Here is a 25,461-nt window from a genome sequence, read left to right on the forward strand (position 1 = left end):
CAGCCAGCCAGGTCGGCTGTCACCAGAGCAAAGACGTGCAGCTTTGGAGCGGAGACAAGCAAGGAGGCAGTGGACCCAAATAAAAAGCCCCAAAACAGAAATGGACAAGATTTACAACAGAGTTGGCATAGCAGATCAATGGGGAAAGAATGGACTTTTCAGTAAATGGTGCTAAAAAATCCAGGTTGTTCATATGGAAAAAATTAAACTGCACTATCATAAACAAATATCAATTCAGGATCCAAGGCCAGAACATGAAATCAAATATATCGTAAGGTTTTAGGAGAAGACCTAGGAAAATAACTTCATGGCCTTTGGAAAGGATCTCTAAAGAAAGACACAAAAAGCACTATTCAGAAATGAAAAATATATTTCAGTACGTTAAAGTTAAGAACTCTGCTCATCAAAAATAGCCACTGAGTAAGTGAGAAGGTTCGCCCCTCCCTCGGAAAAGAGAGCCTCAGCACATAAAACTGCAGACCAGTTTCTGGAATGGACAGACAAGATGGGGCAGACACCTGAACAGGCCCTTCCCAAGGAGGAGACCTGGAGATCAATAAATACACGGAGCAACGGAAGTCGTCCGCTGCGAGAGAAGCCCCGCCCAACACCACTTCCCAAACACCAGACTGGCATAAGGTAAACAGCTTTAGGGCATGGACAAGGTGCAGAGCTACGGGAACCCTAAGACAGACGGGCCCCCTCGTGAGCTGGCTGAGTGTGCACACACAGCTCCACTCCACGTACACTCCCCACACGCCCACAGGCGTGCACCGGGAGGTCTGGTCAATTCTGCGCAGGCTGCACTGGTCCAAACCAGAGCCCAAGCGTCCGACCACTGTGCCTTTACTGTAAAGTGGGATGTCATGTGCAAACACCCAGCAGAATCTCACAAACGTTACATGAAAGAGGCAAGTCTTTTATGTGGTGGAAGACTTCACTAAAATTCTGTGCTACACAAAGCCAAGCGGGACACACACAGACAGTGACGCCATAAAGAGAACTGGATTCTAATGCCAGGCCCGTCACTGCCTCTGGCAGAAGCAATGCGGGGCACAAAGGGGCCCCCAATAGAACCAGTGCCTTGTTTTGTCACCTGGGAGGTGGGAACAGGTGCTCCCTTTATTCTCCCCCTTCAGCCTCACACACACACACACACACACACACACACACACACACACACACCCGCGTGTGTTATTCACTTTCTAGTACACACGCCGGATTGTACAAGAACTTCTGCATCAGCTCTTGCTGCAAACAGGCCATACTCACTTGTATCTGGGTCTGCACCTGTTGTGTCCCCGCCAGCTTCTGGGCCTGGGAAATGGGTGTGGTGAGGAACTGGGTTTTAAGGGCTGGCTGCGTGGCATAGGTGACCTTCTGCTGCTGGCCTTGAGCAGCCAGCTGCTGTGCAGTTATCTAAAGAAAAGGAGACACTGAGTACTGGAGCCTGGCAACCCCCCTAGTTACCACTGAGAGCCCTGCACTGACCAAGGACCCGACTCCCTGTCCAGCGTGTCTCCAGGCACGCGCCCCCATCCCGGAGGCCCTGACCACTTTTCTCTTCAAGCCTATCCCTTCCCACCACCGAATGCTACTGGGGCTGTCATCAGCCCATCCTACATTTTCTAGGACAGTTCTAGCTTCTAGTTTTCTGTTCTGCTGTCTTGCAAACTATTTCAGCACCATAGCATCTCTCCCAGCCGGCCTCCTGCAGGCGGTGGGATCACAGCACAGGAATGCGCCAGGCCGCGTGTAGAGGGCACGCACCCTGGAGTTACACTGGAGGCTGAATGTCAGCATGCCCGCCTCGCTTTTCACCAGCTCAGGGATGGGGGTGTGGCACTCACTCCCGCTGGGCCTGCACTCCTCACAGCCCCCACCAGCCCTATTCTCAGCCCGGGGTGCAGAGGAAGAGAACAAGTGTCTCAGCTAGTCCCACACAACTGCCACTGCAGAGGATGTGGCACAGCTTAGTCTGAAAACAGTGTGAGTCCGAACACACACTTCAATACCAAAACCATCTGAATCCCCACGTCAAGGGAATCTCAGGCTTCATGCTGCCAATGAGTAATCAGAACGTGAGCTCCCCGAAGACACAGACTCTCCCGGTTCCCCGCCCTTATGAGCACAGGGCCGAGCCTGGCAGAGACGCTCAAACCGGGGCTGGCTGAGGAGCTGCAGGAGCGCTGTGCCAGGAGAGTGCAATAGCTACCAAGAGGCTCTGAGTTTAACTAGACGCCTCTCACACCTCCCCTAGAGTCGGCTGTGCCCGCCCTGACCCCAGAGGATGCCCTGCTTTCCCATGGCTGGCACCTCCTGCCCACCCTCCGATGAGTGCACACACCGAGAACATGCTTTCCCCCTGGGCTCCAGGCACCCCGGCCTCAAGGAGGAGTGATGCTCCTTGCCAAACCTGGAGGTGCCCCGGCCAAATTCGCCCGTCTGTGCACCAGCAGCCCCGGCAGGTCGTGGCCCAGAAGCTCCACCTGCTCCCGGTAACCTCAGTCCTGCTTCACCCCTCCCTCCTCCTGGACGCTGCAGCCAGGCTTCCCAGCCCACGGGGCACATCCTCACGACACCCCAGCCCTCCCCTCAGGCCCTCACCACTGACGACTGTCATAACCCAGGCAGCATTAATTTTTAGAAGTACAAACAAAGGGAAAAACACAAAAAATCACCACCACACTGACAGTTCCACCACCACCCCCCGTGAAGCTTAACACACACAGTCCATCCCTGAATCCCAGCCGGGGTCTCACTAGAACCACTTCCTCCTCTGCAGCCCATGCCTGACGGCCAGGACCTCGGCTCAGGGCGCAGGGAAGTGTCACGAGCAAACCCGAGCACCTTTGGCTGGACGGCTGCCTGGCCCTGGGCGGCCTGGGGCTGGATGGCTTTCTGCTGCTGGACGGCTTGCTGTTTGAGCTTCAGCAGCTGCTGGACGTGCACGGGCTGGGCCACCACGGTCTGTCCTACAAACACCATTACATCGTTCCTCGTAAACTCAAAGGCAGTGAAAATAATTGCAAGGCTCACGCTCAATTCTTTGCCATTTTAATGAGTTACTGAATTGTTCCGGTTGACTGATTTCTGTACCCATGTAAAGATTATATGCGAAACAACACTGAGACAAATGAAGCCACCCCTCAAATACGCTTAAAATGGCCCTAGGTTCATAAATGACACTTAAATAAAGATATGGGAAGTTCAGAATGCTCGGCAGTTAAACTAATGGCCAAAACCTGGGCTTGAAAATCTTCGAGAGTCACTTAAGCTAAAACATAATGCAGTGTTCATGAGATGCATTTTAAGCAAAGGAAACAGCAGCGCAAACCACCCCCACGACAAAGGCGGATTAGACGTCACTGGACCCACAAAAGCAGCAGCGACCCTGCCCTGGCGTGAGCGCAGGGCCGCAGAGGGGACGCGCCCGCACGCACCTGTGGCCTTCTGCGGCTGCCCGATAGCAACGCTGATGCCGGCGACATTCATGGGCAGGGTTGTGACCCCAGGAGAGGAGACCACGGCCGCGGGGACGGACACCACGGGTGGCTTCGCCAGGGCCACCTGGGCAGCTTGTGGCGTCTGGGCCTGCATCTGCCCTGGAGCTTGCAGCTGGGAGGTGGGGACCCGGGTCTGAGGAGCAACAAAAGCAGGTGAGTCCACGGAAGTCAGAACCCCTTTCCTCGTTTCAAACGTGCCCGTGCAAGACGTCAGGCTGCGAGAACGTGTACCAAGTTACCAAAGTCGGCAAGGGGCAGCCACACTAAAGAAAGCTTACTGATTTACACATTGGTAAGCGTAACCCCCTTCTTCAACTGTCCCTTACAACGCCTGGGGACACAGCTTCACCAAGACCCACTAGAGAACCAGCCCACGGCTGCAGTTCAGATTTCATCAGGTCCACACGGCTCAAACTTGGCCACTGCCCACCTCCTGCACCCCGCTAACACCCACGTCATGCCATTTCCCAACAGACTCTCTCATTTCCTATTCCTCAGCTGCCAGTGGAGACTGCCCTGGCCCCCCAACCCCGAGATGATGGTCAGGGTCTCCCACCACAAGTCCACCTCCAACTCATCACACTGCTACCCAGCACTTTTTTCTAAACTTACATTTTTAAAAAGGCAAAAAGAAAATAGCTCTATTTTTATAGGTACAAAGGCTCAGATAACCCAAAAAACTCAGATAACATAAAGGAAGTAAAGTCACCTATAATCCTAAAACCACTCACATACAAATGTTCAAATTGATATTTATCCTTCAAGATCTTTCTCTGTGCCTATGTGGGTTGCTGTGAAAATAAGTAACAATGGGATGCAATTACAGATATTTCACAGTCTGTTTCTCTTCCCTTTACTGTCAAATAAAGAACTGCATCACTTCTCAGAGTGGCTTTGTGCCCCATTGTTTGGGTGGTCTATAATCACTAAGTGGCTTAGAATTGGCATTTAAGTCTCCTCTAGCATTCACATCCTTGTAATAAAAGCTTGTACATTCATCACTTTGTAACTGTTCTATTATTTCTTTAGAATATACTAGAAATAGATTGTTGGGTTCAAGAGTGCACACACCTTTTAGCTTAATTATCCCAAGTCCCTCCACCAAGGGTGACCCACAATTGCATGACAAATCACGCAGGGAACGATGCGCCCCCACACGCTGGCCCTTCCAGAGGGCCCCGCTCCTCCAGCTCTAACTGCACTTTGGGGAACTGGTGAAATCACCCTTCTTTGGTTAAGTTTTTATCTCCATCTCTTTCTTCCACTGGGGCAGGCCAGGCAGGCCAGCCCGGCCAGGGGGCACCTGTGCTGGAGAGCCCGAGCCCACTGCCCACGTCCTAGCTCTCTGGGGTAGGCCCCGCACCTGCTCAGGAGAGCTGGTGAGCACCAGCTGCGGGGAGGGAGCAGGCAGAGCCCATGGGGCCTGAGGCTTTGCAGGGACAGTGCCAGGCGCACAGAAGACCCTCCCTCGGCCTGCTGGATGCAATCAGTCTCCCTCAAGCCCACTTGGCCTTGCCACGGCTGCTCCCCACAACGAGCCCCACAGGCCCCCACCGCCCCCTGCGCACAATCGTCTCGGAACCTGCTTTTCCTGCTTCACGGACCCGACTCCAGCCCCAGTGGCCGCCCCCAGACGTGACCAGGAGCCTCTGCAACTCTACCTCACAACCCCGTGACACTGCTGGTGTCACTCAGGCGCCCCATGTGACTCTCACCCTCCCTTCGTGGTCCTGCTCGTCTCCACCTCCCTCCAAGACTCTCCCTGAATGGTTCTGTCCATGAAAAGCTCTGTTTCACTTAATAAACTGAGGGGTGTATTATTATTTAAATGATTCACACGGGCTGCATTTTATTGGACTTCACTGGTAAGTTGGTTATAATACCTAACCGAGGCCCGAACAAATAGTAATAGTTCAATTACAATTTAAAATGATGTTGCTTTTGAAAAACAAATGTATAAACTGGAACTTACGAGCCGGGCCACCTGGAGGTTGGCGACAGTGGTGCCAGTGAGCAGGGCTCCAGGCCTGGGGGCTGTGACCGTGGTGAGCTGGGGGCTCTGCTGCTGCGGGGGCTGGGGGGGCTGCACCTGAACTTGGGGGGTCGGCGGCGGGGGTCCCGGCTGAGCCTGCGGCGGCGGGGCTTGCTGAGGCAGCTGCAGTTTCTGCTTCTGCATTTTGATAAGGTGTTCCTAAAACCCAAATGAAATGTCTTCTCATCAACATTAATCGTATTCCATTATTCACATAAAATCGTTTCCATTAAATGCAAAGTAAACAGGTGCCAACTTGTAGTATGCGTGTCACCCTCCACGCCCTTTCCAACATCTCTGAAACATTCATTTTTTGAAAACCAGAACAATGATTTGGAGGGATTAGCACATTCACAGTAAAAGGTCTAGGCTCCTCTCTCACACACTCGAGTCCTTTAAACCTGTAGCGTCATCCAACTTTAAGTCTTCATATCATGGCACTTCCTGAAATTCTACCATTTATTATAAGACGGACATCACCATCCAATTTTTCATTCCAATCATCTCCAAATCATTTAATAAATAAATTCTATGTCTTTAAAACTAATCAAAATATCGAGATATCAAGCCACTAATTCACAAAATAATTCTATTATTATTTTTTTTAGAGAGTTTACACTGAATTGCAAGGCTCTCAGACCTCTCTGAATGTGTTGGAAATGACTTTGAAGTTAGCCTATTGGCAGGGGAGCCAACAAGCCGAGGAGTGGGTGAGGGGAGCTCCTGCAGCTGGCATGCGTTGAGAAGCGGCAGTGAAGGCCCTGCTGTCTTAAAGGTGGCCTACAAAGGAACAGGGAAGAGGAGAAGGAAAAGTAGCTTTGCATGGTGCACACGTGTGTGTGTGCACACGTGTACGGGGATGGGGGTCAGGGACTCGCTCTGCCCACTGGACAGTTCTGCCTCTGCTGGGCACGGGTCCTGGGTGCACATGCTCTGCCCGAGCCCTGCCCGACAGACTTCCCCAGGACGACAGAAGACTCAGGACTGCACTGCCCAGGAGAGCAGCCACAGCCACATGTGACTGTCAAGCCCCTGAAATGCGGCTGGTGCGACTGACAAGCTCAGTGTCTGATTTTGTTTTGCTCTAACTACTTTAATTTTGAGCAGCTGCCTGGCAGGCGGCCCTGAGTAGGTCCTGCTCCAGCTCACCACCGCCCAGAGGGAATGAGGCGGCCCCGTGCCAGGAGGCACCCAGGTGCAGCGTGACCCGTGAACAGAGAGGTGGACACACTTTCGAGCCCCTGCCTTTCTCCAGTCACCGCGACGAAGCACCCAGGCTCGGCGAGTGGCTGTGGCCACCTCTCACGGACTGCTCTTCCTCTGAAATGTTAACGAGCAGACCCCAAGTGCCGTCCTGGGGGCACAGCAGCACCCTGGGAGAGGAAATAACAGCAGGGGTGCCTCCCACACTGGCAGGTCAGTCTGTTGGTCCTGCACTCAGGAAACAATCCTGCAAATGAACAGTCCCTTCAAGACCAGGTGCCCACCACCAGGCCTCTGAGACTGTTGACAGGTCTTTACCCAGCATTTTCTCTGGTCAAGAGTGGGGCCAAATGGCCTTCCGGTCTCTTCTGGAGCCCAAGCTGCTGTGTGCACAGCACAAGAACGTTGAGGAGATAAATGTAGAAACCAGGAATTAAGGTCTCCAGAATGATAGCTAGAGGCTGTAGATCGTTTTTTTTTAAAGTATGATTGTGAAAGGGCCCTTTGTAAGCTTTATTTAAAGACAACAAAAATACACTTCTACATAAAGAAAATGCTAAATTACTGCAAAATGGACACTGAATTTCTTTACTTAACAGTGCATCAAACACCATGCCGACCCCTCCTACGATGCACGTTTATGGTCTGCAAGACGCTCACCGGGGTAAGCTTCCCAACGGCCTTGATCTGTGCCGGGGGCTGGGCCTGGCCCTGGATCTGCGGACCCTGCACCTGAGAGCTTTGCTGCTGCTGCTGCTGCTGCTGCTGCCTGAGAAGCTGGAAATGAGCAGGTGTGAGTGTCTTCCCAGGAAGCTGGACCCCCGTGGCTGTAAAGAAGTTTGTTCCATTAGATCAGGATACTGCCACTGCCATGTCCCCTCCCTCAGATGCTCGTCTGTGCTCAGATAACACGCGGACGCTTCACCAGCAGGTGGGTGACACAGGGAAAAATCACATCTGCCTTCACCTTGAGACACCTGCGTCACCAAAGACCGTGTCGGGGCCTGCACTGGTGTCAGGCTGGTGGTGACCACTGCTGAGGCTGTCACAGAAGTGGCCGCGCGAACACCCTGAGTCGTTGCCATGGACACCAGGTCGGGCGCGGCGGCGGCTGGGGAACCAACTGCGCGAGGCTGGGTGTGAACCACCTGAGCAGGAGCAGAACCTCCGGATGTCTAGGAAAGGCCAATAGAGGAAATCAGATTGTGACACATACTCCAAGGCATTTTACACCCTAATAGGAAAGAAAAGTACAGCAAGCTCTAAAACCCCAGGAAGTTTAATGTATCTTAAACCGAGGCCTTCTGGTGGACACAGAAGTACTGAGAATTTCTGTTTCGGGATACACGTGTGTCCTAGTCTGCTAATGCTGCAGAATGCAAAACACCAGAGATGGACTGGCTTTTATAAAACAGGGGTTTATTTCGCTACACAGTTACAGTCTTAAGGCCACAAAGCGTCCAAGGTAACACATCAGCAATCGGGTACCTTCACCAGAGGATGGCCAACGGCGTCCGGAAAACCTCTGTTAGCTGGGAAGGCAGCTGGCGTCTGCTCCAAAGCTCCGGCCTCAAAACAGCCTTCTCCCAGGACGTTCCTCTCTAGCAAGCTTGCTCCTGTTCAAAACATCACTCCCAGCTGCACTCTCTTTCCTCCCCCCGAGTCAGCTCATTATATGGCTCCACTGATCAAGGCCCACCCTGAATGGGCGGAGCCACACCTCCATGGGAACATCTCATCAGAATCATTGCCCACAGCTGGGTGGGGCATATTCCAAGCAAATCCAACCATCACCAAAACGCCTGCCCCACACAAAACCACAAAGATAATGGCATTTGGGGGACACAATACACTCAAACCTGCACAAAGTGAGAGCACAGCTTGGCAGCATGTGCCCTGAGTGGCAAAGCAATGCTGTCGTCCAGCAGACCCAACTGAGCACGGGAAGGCAGGAAGAGAGAGCTCAGCTTCAGCTGCAACAGCCCATTCCTTTTCTGAGCAGGCTCCCCTGGCCGTCTCTCTAGTGGTCTCAGGAACAAACTCTGGACTTCAGATATTTGTGCCTGTCCCCAAAACACGCAGAGCACAGCCCCGAGTCTCCCCCGGCATCCCGCATCTCGTGCAGAAGCTGTGGCCCTGCAGGGTCCTCACTGCAGCTGCTCCGCCTCGGAGCCGACAGCTTCGCAGGTGAGCCACCTGGGGCCTCTCCGTCCAGTACATGACTCACCTCCGCCAGCCCCTGTGGTTCCAAATCCACTGCTATTCAGGATAGTTTTGTCTTCTTACATTTCGATATTGGTAGTTCAGACTTGCGTCTAGCACGCTGCCCTGTGCCTCCTGTGTGGCCTAGCTATTGCATGTTTCTTTCAATCTGCTTTCTTGCCTTCTTTTCAGATTATTTTTTTCTCATCCCCTTATGATCCCTCCCTGCCTAGCTTGGAGGTTATATACTCCAGTTTTATTCTTTTGCAACTCATCTAGCAATTACAACATGAATGCACATCAAAGCCAAAAGTTAATCCGTCACTTCACACTCTCCAAGCAAGAAGAGGCCTGAGGCCACACCAGCACCTGTGCCCTCCGTCCGTCACTCTGCGACCCTCCCGTTATCACTGTTGTGTATGTTTACCTTTTTTTAAAATTCCACAGTAAATTATTATTGTTTGAAAAGTCAATTTCCATCTGCGTTAGTCCATAATACTCATCATCTTCTCTGCTCTGCCCCTCTCCTGGTTTCTCGGACCTTCTGTTCACCCGTCATTTCAAGGACATCAGTTAGTGAAGGTCTGCTATGATGAATTTTCTCCGTTTATGTTTGCAAATGTCTTTATTTTGACCCTGTTCTTCATGATGTTTTCACAGCGTACCAAGCACTACAACTTGAAGGTGGCGCCATCCCCCGGCTCCCAGCCCCAGTAACGCCACCCAACAGCAAGGGCTGCCCTCTGTCCTCCTCCCGTGCTGCTGGTAGGACCTCTGTTTTTATCTTCCCTGGTTGGGATGAGCTGGGCCTTCTGCGTGCATGATCCAGTGTCACCGTCAGTTCTGGATCAACTCCTCGTGCAGTGCCCCTGCCACACTCTCCGCCCCTCTGGGAGCTCTGAGGAACCGTGCCGGGCCCTCCCGCCTCCGCGGCTCTCACATTCTTTCCCACATTTCCAACTTGTTCCCTCCCGAGCTGCTTTCTGGGTAATTTCTGACAGCTCCCAATTTACTAATTCTCTATTTGTGTGTAAAATATCAAGTCTATCCATCAGGTTTTTTCAATTTTGGTAATCATATTTTTCATTTTGAAAATTTCTCTATGTTCTTTTTAAATAAAGTTTCCTGATTGTAAACAGATACGTAAAAGTTTCTCTTTTGTTTCCTCAAAACAGAAGGTATAATTATTTTATAATCTCTGCCCAGTAATTCTAAATCTCAAGGCTTTGTGGGACTCTTGGCTGTTGTTTCTGCTGGCTTTTACCCACAGGGGCTTGTTTCCTGGTGTGCTTGGTTATTTTTGACTATAGGCTGGTCTATGTTCTTGAAAAGTATTTGTGGAGATTCTGAAAGGTCCAGGATGAAGACGTATTCCTGCAGAAAAATCTACATCTGCTTCTGTCAGCAACCCACAAGCACTAACAATCAGGTTTCTTTTTTGGGGGACCCTTTTAAGGCAACATCGACTCAAGCTACAAACTGAGAATGGAGCTGACTTACAATCACACCTTCTCAGGAACAGCTGCCCCTCACCACTCTTCTCAGCACAAAGGCAGCTATGCTGAAGAAAGGGGGCAGAAGGTAGGTTTTACTTCCAGCTCACTCTCATTCTAAGGGTTTAGCTGTTTGGGGTCAACAGTCTCTTTTGAGACTCTCCAACCTGGGCAAGCGTAGGGCCTGAATGCCTGCCCCCCTTTTCCTACAAGTTGAAATTTACTTTCAAGGCAAAAGTAGCTTCAACGCACCCTGTTTATCTATTTGGGTTTCTTCTTTCCCTTATACTTCAGCCTGATAATTACTTAATTCTTTTGTCAGCTCCTAGAAGCTTTTAAGATCTTTTAAATGTTTATCCAGTAGTTTTACATCTTTTCATTAAGAGTGTGGTATAAATAACGTAACACCTCATGACCAGAAACAGAAGTCCTTTACTGGAATACAGAATGTTTTCTCCCTGGCCTTTTCTGCTCTAGTCAATTCTACATATGTAACATCAGATGAACTTTCCAAGAATGCAGCGCAGCTTGTGGAGTGTCAAGGGCGCCCGCGGCCTGACGAGGAAACCCTATGCTCCTCAGCGCCGTGTGTGAACCTCACCGTGACCCAGCCTCAGTGCCTCGGGGTGCCCAGCCCGCTGTGGCCACGAGGCAAAAGCGCCCTGAAGGGTGACGGAGGGGCCTTTCCCACCACTTCTCCGTTGAAAGGGACATAGAAAGGATCTGCCATTCATTTTCCCACCTCTGAACCTTGGCTCATATTATTTGCTCTTTTTTGAGGATGACATACTTCCTACTCTTTCGAAACCCAATACTACCTTCTCCAGAAATCCTTCCATGACTTTCCCAAGTAAAACCCTCCACATCCCCACAGCTGCTATCTGTGCCTTCTTCACAAATTTTTATGCTCCAGCTGCAGGATCACAAGAGAAAGCTCACCCAGGGCCTTGTTCCTACTTCTATCCCCACCACACCCAAAAGGGTATCTTGTCATAGGACCTGCCAAAAAAATACGTAGTGAATAAATTACTTTACTTTAAATATATCACACAGTGAAACAAGGCCTTCTCAAAATAAAACATCAAACACACTGATTTTGGTTTCCTACCCTCATAGGAATATTAGCATACAGAACAAATCCAATGCCACAAGCTCCACTAAAAGCTGCTGCTATTGACTGAAATGACTTAGCCTAAAGTGGCTTATTGCAAGGAAGAAAGAAAAATAAACGAAACAATCCTTAGTAACATACTAGAAAAACTGCTCTAATATATACTCTATTGCTTATAAGAGTGTTTTATTTTTTTAAGTGAGATTTATTGAGTTATAACATATATAGAGAAAAAGCCACCCTTCTTAGGCAGACCGTTCTACATATTTAGACAAATACCTATAGTTACGTAGCCATCACTAGAATCAAGATACAGAAGATTCCATCATCCATAAAAGTTCTCACATGCCTCTCTTTTGTCAAACTCCTTCCCCACCTCAAGCACTTGGCAACCACCTGTATGTTTTCTGTCCTATAGCTTTGCCTTTTTCGTAACGTCACTAAACGGAGTCACACAGTTTGTGCAGCCTTAGCAGGATGCTCCGAGGGTCCCGCCAGCCGCAGCATGGGTCACGGCCCCTTTTCCTACTGCGGGACCACATCCCACTGCACGGCTGTGCCACAGTCTGTTTACCACTCACCATTACCATTCACCATTCATTGGATTGTTTCTATTTTTTGGCGAATATGAAAAAAGCCACTATAAACATTCTTACACAAGTTTTTGCGTAGACATAGTTTTAATTTCTCTTGGAGAAATACTTTTGATTGGGATTACTAGGCTGCATGACAAACCTATGCTCAATTTCATAAGAAGGAGCTAAACTGCTTTCCAAAGTAGCAGTGAGATTTTGCCTTCCCATCAGCAATATGCACGCACTCCAGGCATTGGTTGGCATTCGGCCTCCTCATCAGTGTATGGAGCTGCCGGGTTTGTTTCCTTTGAAAGCCAGTGCATCGCCATGGTTCCCACACACAGCTCCCGACTAATGTTGCTGAACATCTTTTCAAGTATTTATTTGCAACCCATAAATCCTCTTTGGTGAAGTGACTTTCGAAATCTTTCGTCCATTTTTAAAAGTTGTCTTCTTACTGAGTTAGAGAGAGATCTTTATATATTCTGAACACCAGTCCTTCAATCTCACGAATTTTACAAATATTTTCTCCCAATCTCTGCTTTTCTCATTTTCTTAATATTTTTCAAAGAGCTTAATTTTGATGACATCTAGTTTATGTTTTTCTTTTGTAATTCACATGCTTTTTGTGTCCTAAGAAATCTTTTGTCTAACCAAAGGTAGCAAAGATTTTTTCCTATGTTTTCTTCTAGAAGTTTTATAGTTTTGGGTTTTACATTTAGGTCAATGATGCACTTTGAGAGACTTTTTATGAGCGGTATTAAGGAATGCATCAAGGTTTATTGTTTCTCATATGGCTGTCCAATTGCTCAAGCACCTTTGTTGGAAAGACTACCCCGTTCTCCCCTGAATGCTGCTGGCCCCTTTAAGGAGAATCAATTGGCCATTCTTATGTGGATCTGTGTTTGGACTCCATCTTCCTCCATTGCTCCATGTCTAACTTCTGCCTATACCACACTGTCTGGCTTACTACAGCAAGAACATCGTCAGGAAAGACAATTTTCAAAACCCAGGACATTCGTATACCTGCCAAGGCACTACTGGTTTTACCTTTACTGAGGTGTGTACAGGTGTGAATGGGGGGTGGGGCAGACCTATCATGGGAGGGATCTTTTGATTAGGTCATTTCCATAGATATATGACCCACCCAACTGTGGGTGGGACCTCTTGATTAGATTATTTCCATGGAGATGTGACCCCGCCCATTCACGGTGGGTCTCGATTAGTTTACTGGAGTCCTTGGGACAGCTCAGAGCCAACAGAGACCCCGAAGCTTGGAGATGCAGACAGAAAGACATTTGAAGATGCTAAGCTAAGAGATGAAGCCCAGAGTCTGCCCTGAAGAAGCTGAGGGAGAACCCACAGATACTTAAGAAGAAAGACACTAGAATCAGAAGCTGAAAGCAATGCTACCCGGGGAACAAAGGACCAGCAAACGCCAGCCCCATGCCTTCCCAGCTGACACCATCAGCCTTTCTTCAGTGAAGGTATCCTCTTGTTGATGCCTTAGTCTGGACACTTTTATGGCTTCAGAACTGCAAATCTGAGAACTAATAAACCCCCATTGTAAAACCCAATCCGTTTCTGATATATTGCATTTCGGTAGCTTTAGCAAACCGTAACAAGGTGAAACTCACGTAACATAAAATTAATGATTTTAAAGTGAACAATTCAATGGCATTTCGTACACTCATGGTGTTGTGTACTCAGCCAGCAGCTGCTCCCCTTACCCGCCTTCCCCCAGCTAAGGGCAACAACAATCTGCATCTGACTCGAGAGATTTAACTATACTGGGTGTTTCACATCAATGGAACCATATGTGAGCATTTCTGCCTGGCTTCTTTCACTTTGCGTATGTTTCCAAGGTTCATCCACACTGGGGCATGTATCAGAACTTCATTCCTTTCTGTGGCCGAGCGATACTCCATCCCACAGAGGAACCGCAACTTGCTCCTGTGTTCATCTGCCAAACGACATCTGGGCTGTGTCTGCCTTTTGGCTCTTATGAATTATGCTGCTATGGACACGTGTGTCCATATATCTGTTTGAGCCCCTGTGTTCAATTCTTTTAGATACCTAGGAGTGGAACTGCTATGTCACATGGTACTTCTAAGTTTAACTTTTTGAGGAATCACAAAATGTTCCACACTGGCTGCACTATTTCACATTCCTACCAGCAATGCATGAGGATTCTAATTTATCCACATCCTTATCAACATGTTAGTTTCCCTTTAAAAAAAAAAAAGAAAAATGTATAGCCTTCCTACTGGGTGTGACATGGCATCTCGTTACAGTTTGGAGCACTACCGATTTTAAAACATCGTACCTTCTTGTTCAGAGTATAATCCCTTTAGGTCTGTGTCTAAATTGAAAATGGGAATATAAATTCAAAACTCAAAACTTAATTTTAAAAATGTAATGTCAATATTAATTTTTTTGGTGAAATACTGAGGAAAAGCAGGTGGTCTGATGCTAGAATGTGCATTTTGAGTAAGTCCCCAATTTCCACCTCGACCCTGTGCTCAGGGCTCCACGTGTCTGCAGGTGTGCCCGGTTCTTCCCCTCTACCAGGTGTGGCCCTCACCTGCCCCACAGGGAGGCTGGAGACCTCGCACAGCACCTGGCTGTGCCCTCTCCCGTGCCCCCTCCTGGCGACACGCCAGCACGCGCACAATGCCAAGCCTCCCCCCGACAATCCCCCACCCCCACGAGCGACCCTTCTCTGTCCTCTGGCCCCACACGCAGCAGGGATGGGCACATGGTGGGCACCTCGACAAATGAAGATGCAGCCTCTCAGCCCACCTCCCTCTTCTCTGAAAGTTGTTCCCTGGAGGAAATGTTTCAAGACAAATACACAAGGAACTCATTTTTTCACTTCATCAAAAAGTACAAAACAGAAACATCCTCCAAATGTCTGAATGTTTCTGAAACCACCATATTGATCAGCTACTTAATTATTTTATGAAGTTTAAACTATACTAGCAGTTATTTTTTCACCAGCAGAGTATTATAAGGACAATTTCCGCAGGAGCATTCGTTTACGAACTCACGGTTAAAGCCCCAGGCGCCACTGGCGCGGCCAGACGCTTGTTGATGGACTGGAAGGTGGCAGCAGGGACACCTGCTATAGTGTTCACGATGACGTTGCCGCCCACAGAGCCTGCAGAGGAGACACGTCTGTCAGGCAAGAGGGCCAGGACAGAAACAGGTTTCTTATTGCAGAGCACTTGCACTCTTCTTACCCGTCGGAAGGCTTGTCCCAGTGACCGAGGTTTTAATGGCTCCTGCCTGTTCCAGAAAGAAGATTCACGTGAATGGTGTTTGTCAAGCTCTCCCTGCTGGCACCCTTGAAAGGCTTCCCACTTCACGGAGGATCGCATCCCAACTCTTGACCATGGTTACAAGGCCACCCCCAGCCTTGTGTGGCACCACTCTGTCCCGCCGTCCTGCAGCCCGAGCCATGCCGGCCCTGCTGAACCTCACAATGGCTGAGTCCCCAGGGCCTCCGCAGTGGCTGTGAGCCCTTCTCTCATGACTCACTCCTCAGCAGGCCTGAGCTAAACGCCCTCTGAAGGCCCCTCCCAGCCACCCAGCCCCTGCTGCAACACCCCATTTCCTTCTGTTGACACCTGGACGGCCAGGCCTCGCTGGCTGCCTGTCTCTCCACGGGCACACCAGCTCCAGGAGAGCAGCGGCCTTGCCTGATTCTCCCACCACCAGAGCCCTTCCAGCAACAGGTGTGCAATAAACACACTTTTTGAATGAACAAGGATCCCACTACCACAAACAGAATTCTTACAAAAACAACTGAGGAAATGGTTCTGCACAATCATTAATTTTGGACCTTTTTGACAGTGCAAAGTAACAGAGTTTCACCAATCGAACCCTAAGAGATCCTCACATAATTTCAGTTTGTGTCCAACAGAAACGGACACAGCAAAAGAGTACACCAGCAGAGAACTGGTGACCTCAGGGTTTGCAGGATCATCACTCTGCCTTCCTTTTCCTTAGGCTTTTTGCATAATTTGCAACTTTCTTTAACAGATGTAAACGAGATTTAAGACGTGCATAAGCATATGGGGGCGTATTTTAAGGAAAAGGAGGACAGGGTCAGGAGAAGAATGCTTATTTTGGCGCCTGTTGCATATCATCACCAAGTATCTGCTCTGTGCATACGAAGGAAGAAAAGAAGGTGGCTTCTTCATGGTTACGTTTCATAAAATCTTTCTAATTCCAAACTTTTCAATCAACCTCCACTAAGAAGCACTGCCTCAACCTCCCAAATTATGCACAAAAATAATAAGCCCGTGAAAGGCCTGGAGGACCGAGATGGCAGGGTGTGGGTGAAGACACAGACTGCCGGGAAACAACGCAGCCTTTCTCGTTTCCTCAAAGAAAGAGGAAATATGACAGAAATTCCAACAAGGAGTCACTGTAACAAAACGCACTCTGACCACATGCAGTGTGATGGTGCCCTCACCATGGGCAGCTGCCCTGAGAGGAGCCCCCGCCTCCCGGGACAGACGCCCCTCTTACCAGCACGGCTGCGCTGCCCACCGTGGTTATCGCAGGCTGCACCTTCGGCTGGGGCTGTGCGGCCTGGGCCTGGGGCTGGGCCTGGGCCTGGGCCTGGGGCTGGGGCTGGGCCTGGGTCTGCGGGGCTAGGGCCGGCTGTCCTGCTGGCTGCTGGCTGGCTGCCGGCTGGGGCTGCGGCAGCGGCGGTGGTGGCGGCGGTGGCTGCTGCTGCGGTGGCTGCTGCTGCTGCTGCTGCTGGGGAGGCGCTGCCACGGTGGGCTGCTGGGCCTTCTGCTGGTCAGCCAGAGCCTAACACCGGCAGGAAGGAAGGAAGGACAGGGCCGTGAGGAACAGGACAGCTCCACCCTCACGGACACTGCAATTCAGCCTTACTCACAGATGAGTTGCAACCAACTAAGATTTAAAGTTTTTCCCAGCACAAACAAAAGGGCCAAGTTGCCCAAGATTCCACACCTTTTTCTCCTTCGCGATTCGTTCTGCACGAAGAGATGCAACCTGAATAGGAGGCAGGGGCTTGTCGTAGTTGATTCCACTGAGAGAGAGAAGCAAAACATGAAAAGTAAATATGCACGCTCCAGAACAGTCCCAGATTCTAGAAACCCAGAGCCCCCTTCTCAAGCACTAGGTGCTGGGTCAGCGTTCCAGGTCCTCGCAGGGCACAGGTGGCCTTGGCCCGACTGTGGAGCCCACGAGTTGTCTTCAGGATGGGAGATGGTGTGTCCCTGACGGAGGCCTGGGAAAGAGGAGTGAAGCTGCACAGGGTCAGCTCAAGGTCAGCCCCCTCTCGCCCCTCCTTCCGAGTGCATCCTTGGCAGACAGGGCTGGGGCTTGCACACTCCAGCAGCACCAGGACGTGCAGCCTGGGAATGTGAAGTGCCCGGAATGACTTCTGGCAAGAAAGCTGTTCAGTGCAGCGCAAGGAGCACCCTCAACTTACAGCTGATGACCCGATCCCTCTGTCCAGCACACCTGGTGAGCTCCGAGCGCGTGGCTTGGTGGACACCCCTTCACCCTGAGCACTCCTCCCACGGCCGGCTGCCTCGCCCCAGTGTGCCATCTCCAGGTCGGGTGGTGGGTGGGCCCCCCAGGCCCAGCGGCTCTACACCACCTCTTCCCCTTCTGCTGAACCCCTGCTCCTGTTGGGGCACCCCCATCTAGGCCCACCCACGGCTTCCGCACACCTGCTCCCAGTCAACCTGCGATTCCTCCCTACCTGCCTGAGTCCTGCCCGACCCCTGCTAGCACGCTCACCCCAGCTCACAGGTCACCTGCTCAGGTATGATCATCCCACTGTCTCTAAGCTCAGCAAACATCCAAACCATTCAGCCCTTCCTTCCTTCCCTCATCCAGCCAGAATCCTCCTGTGAAAGCCCTAAGCTTCCTCAGCCCCAGCACTCGCCAGCCACCCCTGGAGCGGAAGCCCCACCCCATGCCCAGCAGGTCCTTGGTGCTCCGTCTCCTAGACAGACGCCTCTCAGCTGCCTCTCTCCAACAGAGGGCCAGCCCCCAACTTCTGCGGGCAGGGAGACCTCTACTTCTCTGTGAGCTCCACACCCAGGCCCTGCTCCCCTCTGCCCGGATAGAGTGGGTGGGGTCCTCCGGGAGGCCGGGCCCCACACCAGCACTCACACGCGGCCAGGTCTCTCCACGTTCGATGCCCCACGCAGCGCTGCCGCAGCCCGAGCCCCCCCAGCCACTGCTGCCCACCACCACGTGCCCGCCGGCACTCTCCGCATCCCTTCCCGCAATCGTGCTTCCACTCACGCCAGCCTCATCTCCACCCCGAGCCTGCTGCTGCCAAGGCCTCAGCGACGCCCCGCCTGCGTCTCCACGGACATCCCAGCTCTCCCCACTGCCTACGCCACGCGGCCCCCTGGGAATGGAGAGGAGCACCTTCCCCACTCACCTGTCGGCCCCCTGCCCCCCACGGGCCTCTGGTGCTGCCCCTGGGAGTCTGCTCCCTGCCCCAGCCTGCGGACTCTGCCCTCCAAGTGTCCGTCCACTCCACATGCTGCACCCCCACTGCCACCGCTCTACCCCACACCGCGCCTTGTGCCCTGACCCTGCCGGACGGATCCTGCCGGGTCCAGTGCTCTCCCACCACGTAGCCAGAGTGCTCCCTGGGACACCAAACCTAACATGCCATGCCCCTGCCCACACCCTCCACTCACTGCTTAGGGGCTTTGGACCCACACCAGCTCTCCCCTACCTGCAGCTCCACCCAGGCAAAGGCCTTCCCACAGAGCTCTCTTCATCTCCAGGACATACCTTAAACCTCACTTGGTTGGAGAAGTTTCTCTTGCCTCATCCCCAATTATGGAAGGTCCCTATGTCGTGAAACCCAGAACTGCCTTATGTTTGTCTCTAACATACTTCGGGAAACTGTCTGCTGTTCCCTAAGTACTGCCTGAAGGTGTCTCTCCCGCTCGGTAGAAAAGAGCACAGGAACCGTGCCCATCTGTTTGCAGATGGGGGCAGGCATGTGGCTTGTCACCAATATTAGCGGGGCAAGACAGTGCATGGCCCCAACCGCAGGTGTTTATCACACACCTGCCCTGTGCCTCCAGGTCCAGGACCACATTCTGGGGGAAGGAGAGCAGTGGGGGGACAAGAAACAAATCCAGTGAAGACACTGCATGCCATTGAGAAAAATGGAGCAGGGCAGGGGTGCGACTTCAGACAGGGTGGCGCGGGGAAGCCTCACGCCTGAGTGAAGGCCTGGGGAGGACGGGGTGGAGGAGAAGCCCTGCAGATGTCCGGGGGAGACCACTGCGGATAGCGTGATCAGCCAAAGCAAAGCCTTGAGGAGAGGCCGCTGTCACCCTCCAGGACCACCAAGGAGGCCAGGGTGGCTGGAAGTAGGGACCACAAGGGAGGGCTATGGACAGGCCAGAGAGGCCCGATGCCCAGAGCTCTGCCAGGCCACAGGGCTGGCTCCTACCCAGAGCAAGACAGGCAGGCAGAAGCAACATGGTCGGACTCACAATGAAAGGATCACTCTGGCTGCTAGAATGGAAAGAAACTGCAGAAAAACAAGGAGGCAAGCAAGGAACTAGTAAGGAAGCAACCACAAGGCTTCACTTAAGAGATGATAGCTTAAAAAAAAAAAAAGGATGATGGCTTGAACCAGAGGTGGTGGCTGTATTCTGAATACATACTTTTTCTCAATAGTCTATTATGCATAAAGTCAAACATAAAGAAAACTGGAAGGAATTTTATAGCAAACACCCATTATATCCACCATGCAGATACCACAATTGACATTTTACCTCATCATATCCACTGATCCCTCTACCCACGCATCAATTCATCTGTTCTTTCCCTGTGATGCATGTCAAAGCAAGAACGCATACTCCTAAACGGGACGTATTTTGGGGCTGAGGCAAGAGGATTTGACAGGTTGGAGCAAGGTGTGTCCAGGGAGGGTGAAGCTGCCCCACTGTTCCCAGAGCCCTGCACTCTCCCTCCGCTGCACTCGCCACGCTGTTTACACATCTTCCACCAGATCATAAGCAGGAACGAAACCCATCTTCACACCCATACACCACCCTGAGCGCCCCTGTGTGCGCCAGGCACTGCCGCCGGGGCCGGCGCTCCCCACAGGCGGCTCGTCCAGTCCTCACCCCGACCAAGCAGGCCACATGGGCAGAGCCGTGGGTCTTGGTGTCCAGCTGGCTAAGGCCAGAGCTGACCCTGCCCTCACGCTGACCCCCATGCCACCCTCCAGCCGGTGCTGGAGCAGACCAGCTGCACAATCATCCACTACACTTAGTGAACTTAGGTGAGCAGTGAAATGAAATCATCTCAAGGAGTAAAAAACACATCACGAACACAGAAATACCTTTCTGCCAACACGGAGGCATGCTTGGGGTTTTTCTGAAAGGGATTCATGCCAAGCCTGCAGTACAGAAAATGAGACAATAGTTACCAAACAAAGGAAAAATGTAACAGAGACAATGAGACAAATACTAAAAATTAAGCTTCAAACGGTTTTACTTATTCACAATTAGCAAATTAATAATTTAAGAAACACACAGAGGTTTTATTGGGGGGCTCCTCTTGCCCGCAGTCATCTTCATGAGTTCGAAGTGGCTGGTGAACAGCTGGGTGTGCGTGGCGCTCTCGTCCTGGGCGTAGATCTGGCCGGTGCGGAGAGGACGGCTGTTCTTACTCTGAAACACAGTCAACGACAGACGATCGGCACCGACAGGCAGTCGCCCGGGGAGCAGGTTTACGGACTGGGAGCCTGGGGTTACACTCTCCTTGGTGGAACACAAGTTCCCCTTTCCCAGGCGCTGGGTTCTGAGACCTGACGCAGACCCGGCGGCGGCGGCCACGCGGCGGCCCTCGCTCGCTGCCTGCCGACAACGCCTCCACCCGCACCACCCCAGGGGAGCCAGACCAGCCGCAGAGGCGAAGCCCCACTGTCATCCACAGCGGCAGCAGGGCCCGGCACGGTGCCCAGGCCCACACAGAGGCAGGCCTGCCCTTGCTGGCCTCCTTCCCAGGGCCACGGCACCCCACTGCCACCCAGCAGACCGTCAGGGCGACGCACCTGCAAGGACCTCGAAACGCACATCTTTGGGAGGAGGTTCAGCATTATTTGTGCTTGGCTAATTGTTCCTTTACAAATCCTACAGCTAAACAAAGCTCTGCTTAATCATGACCTCCTTGCTCCCAAGACACCCTAACATGCTGAACAATTTCAGGGCTGCCCCTTTGCATGAGGGGAAGAAGCAGTCCAGGGATGCGCTCTGTGCAAGGCCGCAGAGCTAAGTAGTGACGGAGTCAAGACAGGAGCAGGCCCTTAATTCCTAGCTCAGGCTCCTCTCCTCCTTGCCTCTCTAAAGTTTACTCATTCCTGTACTTGGGAAACAAATATAGTCTGCCGGGAGAAAAACCAATAATCCGACACTACGCTGTAAGAGAGCAACATGTGTGCACATAGGCACGTACACGTATGTGTGTGGCGAGTCTACTGCTAAACGAATGCCTTAAATTGAGGAGGGCAGATTCAAGGACGATCAGAATAGAACGAGAAAGCCAGTGTGTCAGACTGAAAGTACCTCGTGCCATTCCATGTCCAGTGCCATCCACGTAAGCATCCCCATATCGTACTAAATTAGACAAGGGAAAGCAAGAGGAAGGCCAGGTTCATCACACAAGACACTAGAGTCAATTAAGCCAAGGTCAAAGGGGGACACCACCATCTGCACAGTGAAGAAACTCCTGTGTGCCCTGACCGAGCGTGAGTCATTCCATTCCCACCCCTCGGTGCCAAGCAGGTGGGAGGAGGGCAGTGCCAGGGGTCGAGGCGTGGCCTCCGGTCGCTGCGCCCACTTGCTCTGCCATCCGCGTGGCTCAGCAAGCAGCCGCAAGCCGGGCCTCCACTCAGAAGAAAGAAAGGCAAAGAGCAAGCCTGCGTTTGTAATTGTTGGTTCAACTGACACTTATCGGTACTGACAGGTTCTTCCGGTCAGGCTATAAACCAGAGCTGGTTTCTTAAATCAAAACCTTCCCTATCCCTAAGAGTCACCCCGGAGAGCCTCTTTGTTGCTCAGATGTGGCCTCTCTCTCTCTCCAAGCCCACTCGGCGGGTGAACTCACTGCCCTCCCCGCTACGTGGGACACAACTCCCAGGGGTGTAAATCTCCCTGTAATGTGGGACATGACTCCCAGGGATGAGCCTGGACCTGGCATTGTGGGATTGAGAAAATCTTGATCAAATGGGGGAAGAGAAATGAAACAAAGTAAAGTTTCCGTGGCTGAGAGATTCCAAACAGAGTTGAGAGGTCACTCTGGAAGTTAATCTTATGTATTATATAGATATTACTTTTTAGTTTCTAGTGTATTAGAATAGGTAGAAGGAAATAACTGAATCTGTTGAACTGTAAGCCAGTAGACTTGACGCTTGATGATAATTGTATAACTATACAGCTTTAATCATGTGACCGTATAATTGTGAAAACCTTGTGACTGACACTCCCTTTACCCAGTGTATGGGCAGATGAGAAATAAAATCAAGACATATATATACATACATATATATATATATATAATGGGAGGGGAGATAAGGGATATGGGATGTTTTGGATGTTTTTTTACTTTTTTATTTTGAAGGAATGAAAATGTTCTAAACTTGATTCCTCACTATCAGTTGATGATGATACTGTGTGCCAATGATTATATACTTTGGAATGGATTATATGGTGTATGACTGTATCTCAATAAAATTGCATTTTAAAAAAAGCTGCCCTATGAGTAAATCAGCATCTTCGATACTTGTAGTTAGCCCTCAAATAGAAAGTAAACAGGGTTTGCCAAAGCACTGCCAGGAACCTAGTAATTCAGTGAAATCACAGCCACAAAACAGCTGAGGATACACTAGTGTACGTTACATTAAATACGCTTGTACCTGAGACAAAGCAAACTTTACCTTCTCTTTTATCCATCCAATACTTGACTTAAAAAAAAAAAAAAAAAGATAACGATCAACTACTTGGAGCATCTTTGGAGCCACCAAATGCTACCCAGTACCCTCCAAATGACAAGGGCAGCGCAGAAGCTCGGTGTTGGATGCTGTGTCTGGTGTCAGGACTGCCGCTCACACTCACACTCACACGACCAGCTGCGACAGCAACGTCTGTGCCGTTCTTCAGGCACGTGCCAGGCTCGACACCACTACAGCCTCATCCTCAGCACAACCCACACAACGCCCCCGAAGACACACACTCCTGCCCACAGGCAGCTGAGACCAGGATGTCAGGCGCAGCGGGTGTGCTCGGGCCTTCTGCCGCTCGCACTCACCCACGACTCACCTTTCCCTCTTCCCTAGGAATGATGACGTTCTCGTAGCGGTTCCGGCACTGTTTGGAAGAGCGGTAAATTCGGCTGCAGGAGTTAACGACATCACTGACGAGGTCCCAATTAGGCGTATGAGCAGGTGACACAATCGTGAGGTTCAGAGGAAGCTCAAGTAACTGTTTGACGGCCTAGGGGAAGTTTTAGATAGAACGTGCCAGTAAGTGGTGGATGAGCTGGATTTCCCTCTTTTTAAGGGCGTCCTACACAGCGGTAACTCAGACAGGGGAAGGGCGGGCACATGTGGATCAATACTCAAACCCCAAGGGAAGAAACCTCCACTCACCTGCAGGAGTGTCCAGTCTTCACTGATGAGCCACTCAGGGTTATCCTGACCAGACTCGGCTGCTGGTTTGGCAAAAGTTGGCAAAGGTTTGGCAAACTGAGTTTGCTGCTTCAGCAGAATATTCTTCTTCTGCTCCTTCCCTTCCCTGCGCACCTTCAGCAGGCCTGGGGTCGCTCGGTCAAACAGGGACCGCGGGGGGACGACGGCCTCCCCATGGCGCTGCTTCTTCTTGCGACCTGCAGCTGGACAGAGAGGCCACCTTCAGGGAGCCAGCGAGGAGTGCCGCAGGACCAAGGCGGCAGGCGCAGGCACAGCCAAATGAGCCTCAAAACAGCATTCGACAGAGAAAAAAAACACGCCCCTGCTCTTCTGGTCAGTTAGAAAGAGAAAATAAAGAGTGTCCTAACTGCCAATCTGTCACCAGATTTGTAAAAACAAAACAAGAGGAAACAAAGACACAACCATGTCAACCGTACAAAACGGTAACCCACAGCCTCGTGACCCCTAGTTCCCGTGGACGGATACACGGAAAGTGGCTGTCTCTCCCAACGGGCACTGGTCAGTCACCCCACGAATCACATCCCTTGTGGTCAGGTACCTGAGGGGTCTGTCTTGTGTCGTTTCCGCTCCTTCCTCACATACACGGGAGGCAGCTTGGACTCGGGAATGGGCGTGCTCTCGTACATGAGACACATGACTGAGTCGATATAGATGTCATTGTCATCCTGGGGGGGAGTGGGTGGGGTCCACAGCTGCGGAGAAAGAAAATTGCAAGAGGCGTGGGATGGACAGCAAGGGAGCTAGTTCAGACATAAAGACAAATGAGGTTACTTACTGGCATAATTTCTGTTTGTCCATCTGCATCTTCATAGACATATTCCTATAGAGAACACAAGCAAGCCTTAAATTTGACAATGTCCTAGTTTCATGCTGGAAGTCACAGATTATTAACCTTCATACTTATTGAGTCCTTAAAATAAGCGTGATCAGCCTCACTCTCTGTAAGACTCCTGCTTTTTACTCACAGCTAGCAACACAACTCATGGAAAAGCTAAGATCTGACAAAAGAGCGGACAAAGTGCCAATTACTGTAAAACACGTGCCCTGAGGACAGGAAAGAGGAGTGGCGAGGGCCCCCGTGTCCCCGCACGCCAAGCAGGGGCCCAGGCGCAGTACCATGCAGTAGGCGTCGTCCCTGGTGTAGGTGAGGAGCCCCTCGTCCTCCGGCGGCGCGCGGGCCTCCCTGTCCCGGAGGGTCCTGGCGTTCCGGGACTCCCACTCCCTCACTGCGGCCGTGGCCCCGCCCTGGCAGGAAGACACCAGAGGCGCTCGCCCCGCTGGACCGCAGACTCTCATTCTGCCCCTCACCTCCTCACACTCTCGCTCATCTCTACCTTCTCCGTTCTCCTCCTCCTCAAGCACTCACCATCCAACACGTAAAAAACCCGACTCTGTCACAAAACCAGTCCACCTCATAGCTTCCTCCCACACATCCCTAGACCCACCGTTCCCCAAACATATAACCTTCTACCGAACACCAAGCTGCCTCAAAGCAAACGAAAAGGGACCAGAGCAAAAATTTAAAAAGGCTAACAGCTGCCTATGCAGAATTTTCCAAGACTCATTTCATTTTAGTTTTTATATGGATGGTTTTTG

The 25,461-nt window shown here is 51.2% G+C and overlaps 1 protein-coding gene across 16 annotated transcripts in view; it reads right to left on the minus strand.

Annotated features, from left to right (window-relative positions):
- Nucleotides 1-25,461, minus strand: part of LOC119519642 (E1A-binding protein p400-like) — a 163,289-nt gene that overhangs the window by 6,620 nt on the left and 131,208 nt on the right. For all 16 annotated transcript variants that reach the window (XM_037817411.1, XM_037817407.1, XM_037817406.1 and 13 more), the window contains 17 exons: nt 24,982-25,110; nt 24,641-24,685; nt 24,404-24,557; nt 23,806-24,047; nt 23,477-23,650; nt 20,694-20,830; nt 20,500-20,556; nt 17,112-17,190; nt 16,659-16,946; nt 15,365-15,410; nt 15,173-15,282; nt 7,709-7,916; nt 7,402-7,568; nt 5,479-5,697; nt 3,444-3,639; nt 2,851-2,975; nt 1,273-1,419 (listed from right to left, as the gene is read on the minus strand). In XM_037817411.1, coding sequence (XP_037673339.1) covers nt 1,273-1,419; nt 2,851-2,975; nt 3,444-3,639; nt 5,479-5,697; nt 7,402-7,568; nt 7,709-7,916; nt 15,173-15,282; nt 15,365-15,410; nt 16,659-16,946; nt 17,112-17,190; nt 20,500-20,556; nt 20,694-20,830; nt 23,477-23,650; nt 23,806-24,047; nt 24,404-24,557; nt 24,641-24,685; nt 24,982-25,110 — 2,523 coding nt within the window. The remainder of the gene's footprint in view (nt 1-1,272; nt 1,420-2,850; nt 2,976-3,443; nt 3,640-5,478; nt 5,698-7,401; nt 7,569-7,708; nt 7,917-15,172; nt 15,283-15,364; nt 15,411-16,658; nt 16,947-17,111; nt 17,191-20,499; nt 20,557-20,693; nt 20,831-23,476; nt 23,651-23,805; nt 24,048-24,403; nt 24,558-24,640; nt 24,686-24,981; nt 25,111-25,461) is intronic.

The sequence above is a fragment of the Choloepus didactylus genome, chromosome 23 (assembly GCF_015220235.1).
Source record: "Choloepus didactylus isolate mChoDid1 chromosome 23, mChoDid1.pri, whole genome shotgun sequence".
NCBI classification, from domain to species: Eukaryota; Metazoa; Chordata; class Mammalia; order Pilosa; family Megalonychidae; genus Choloepus; species Choloepus didactylus.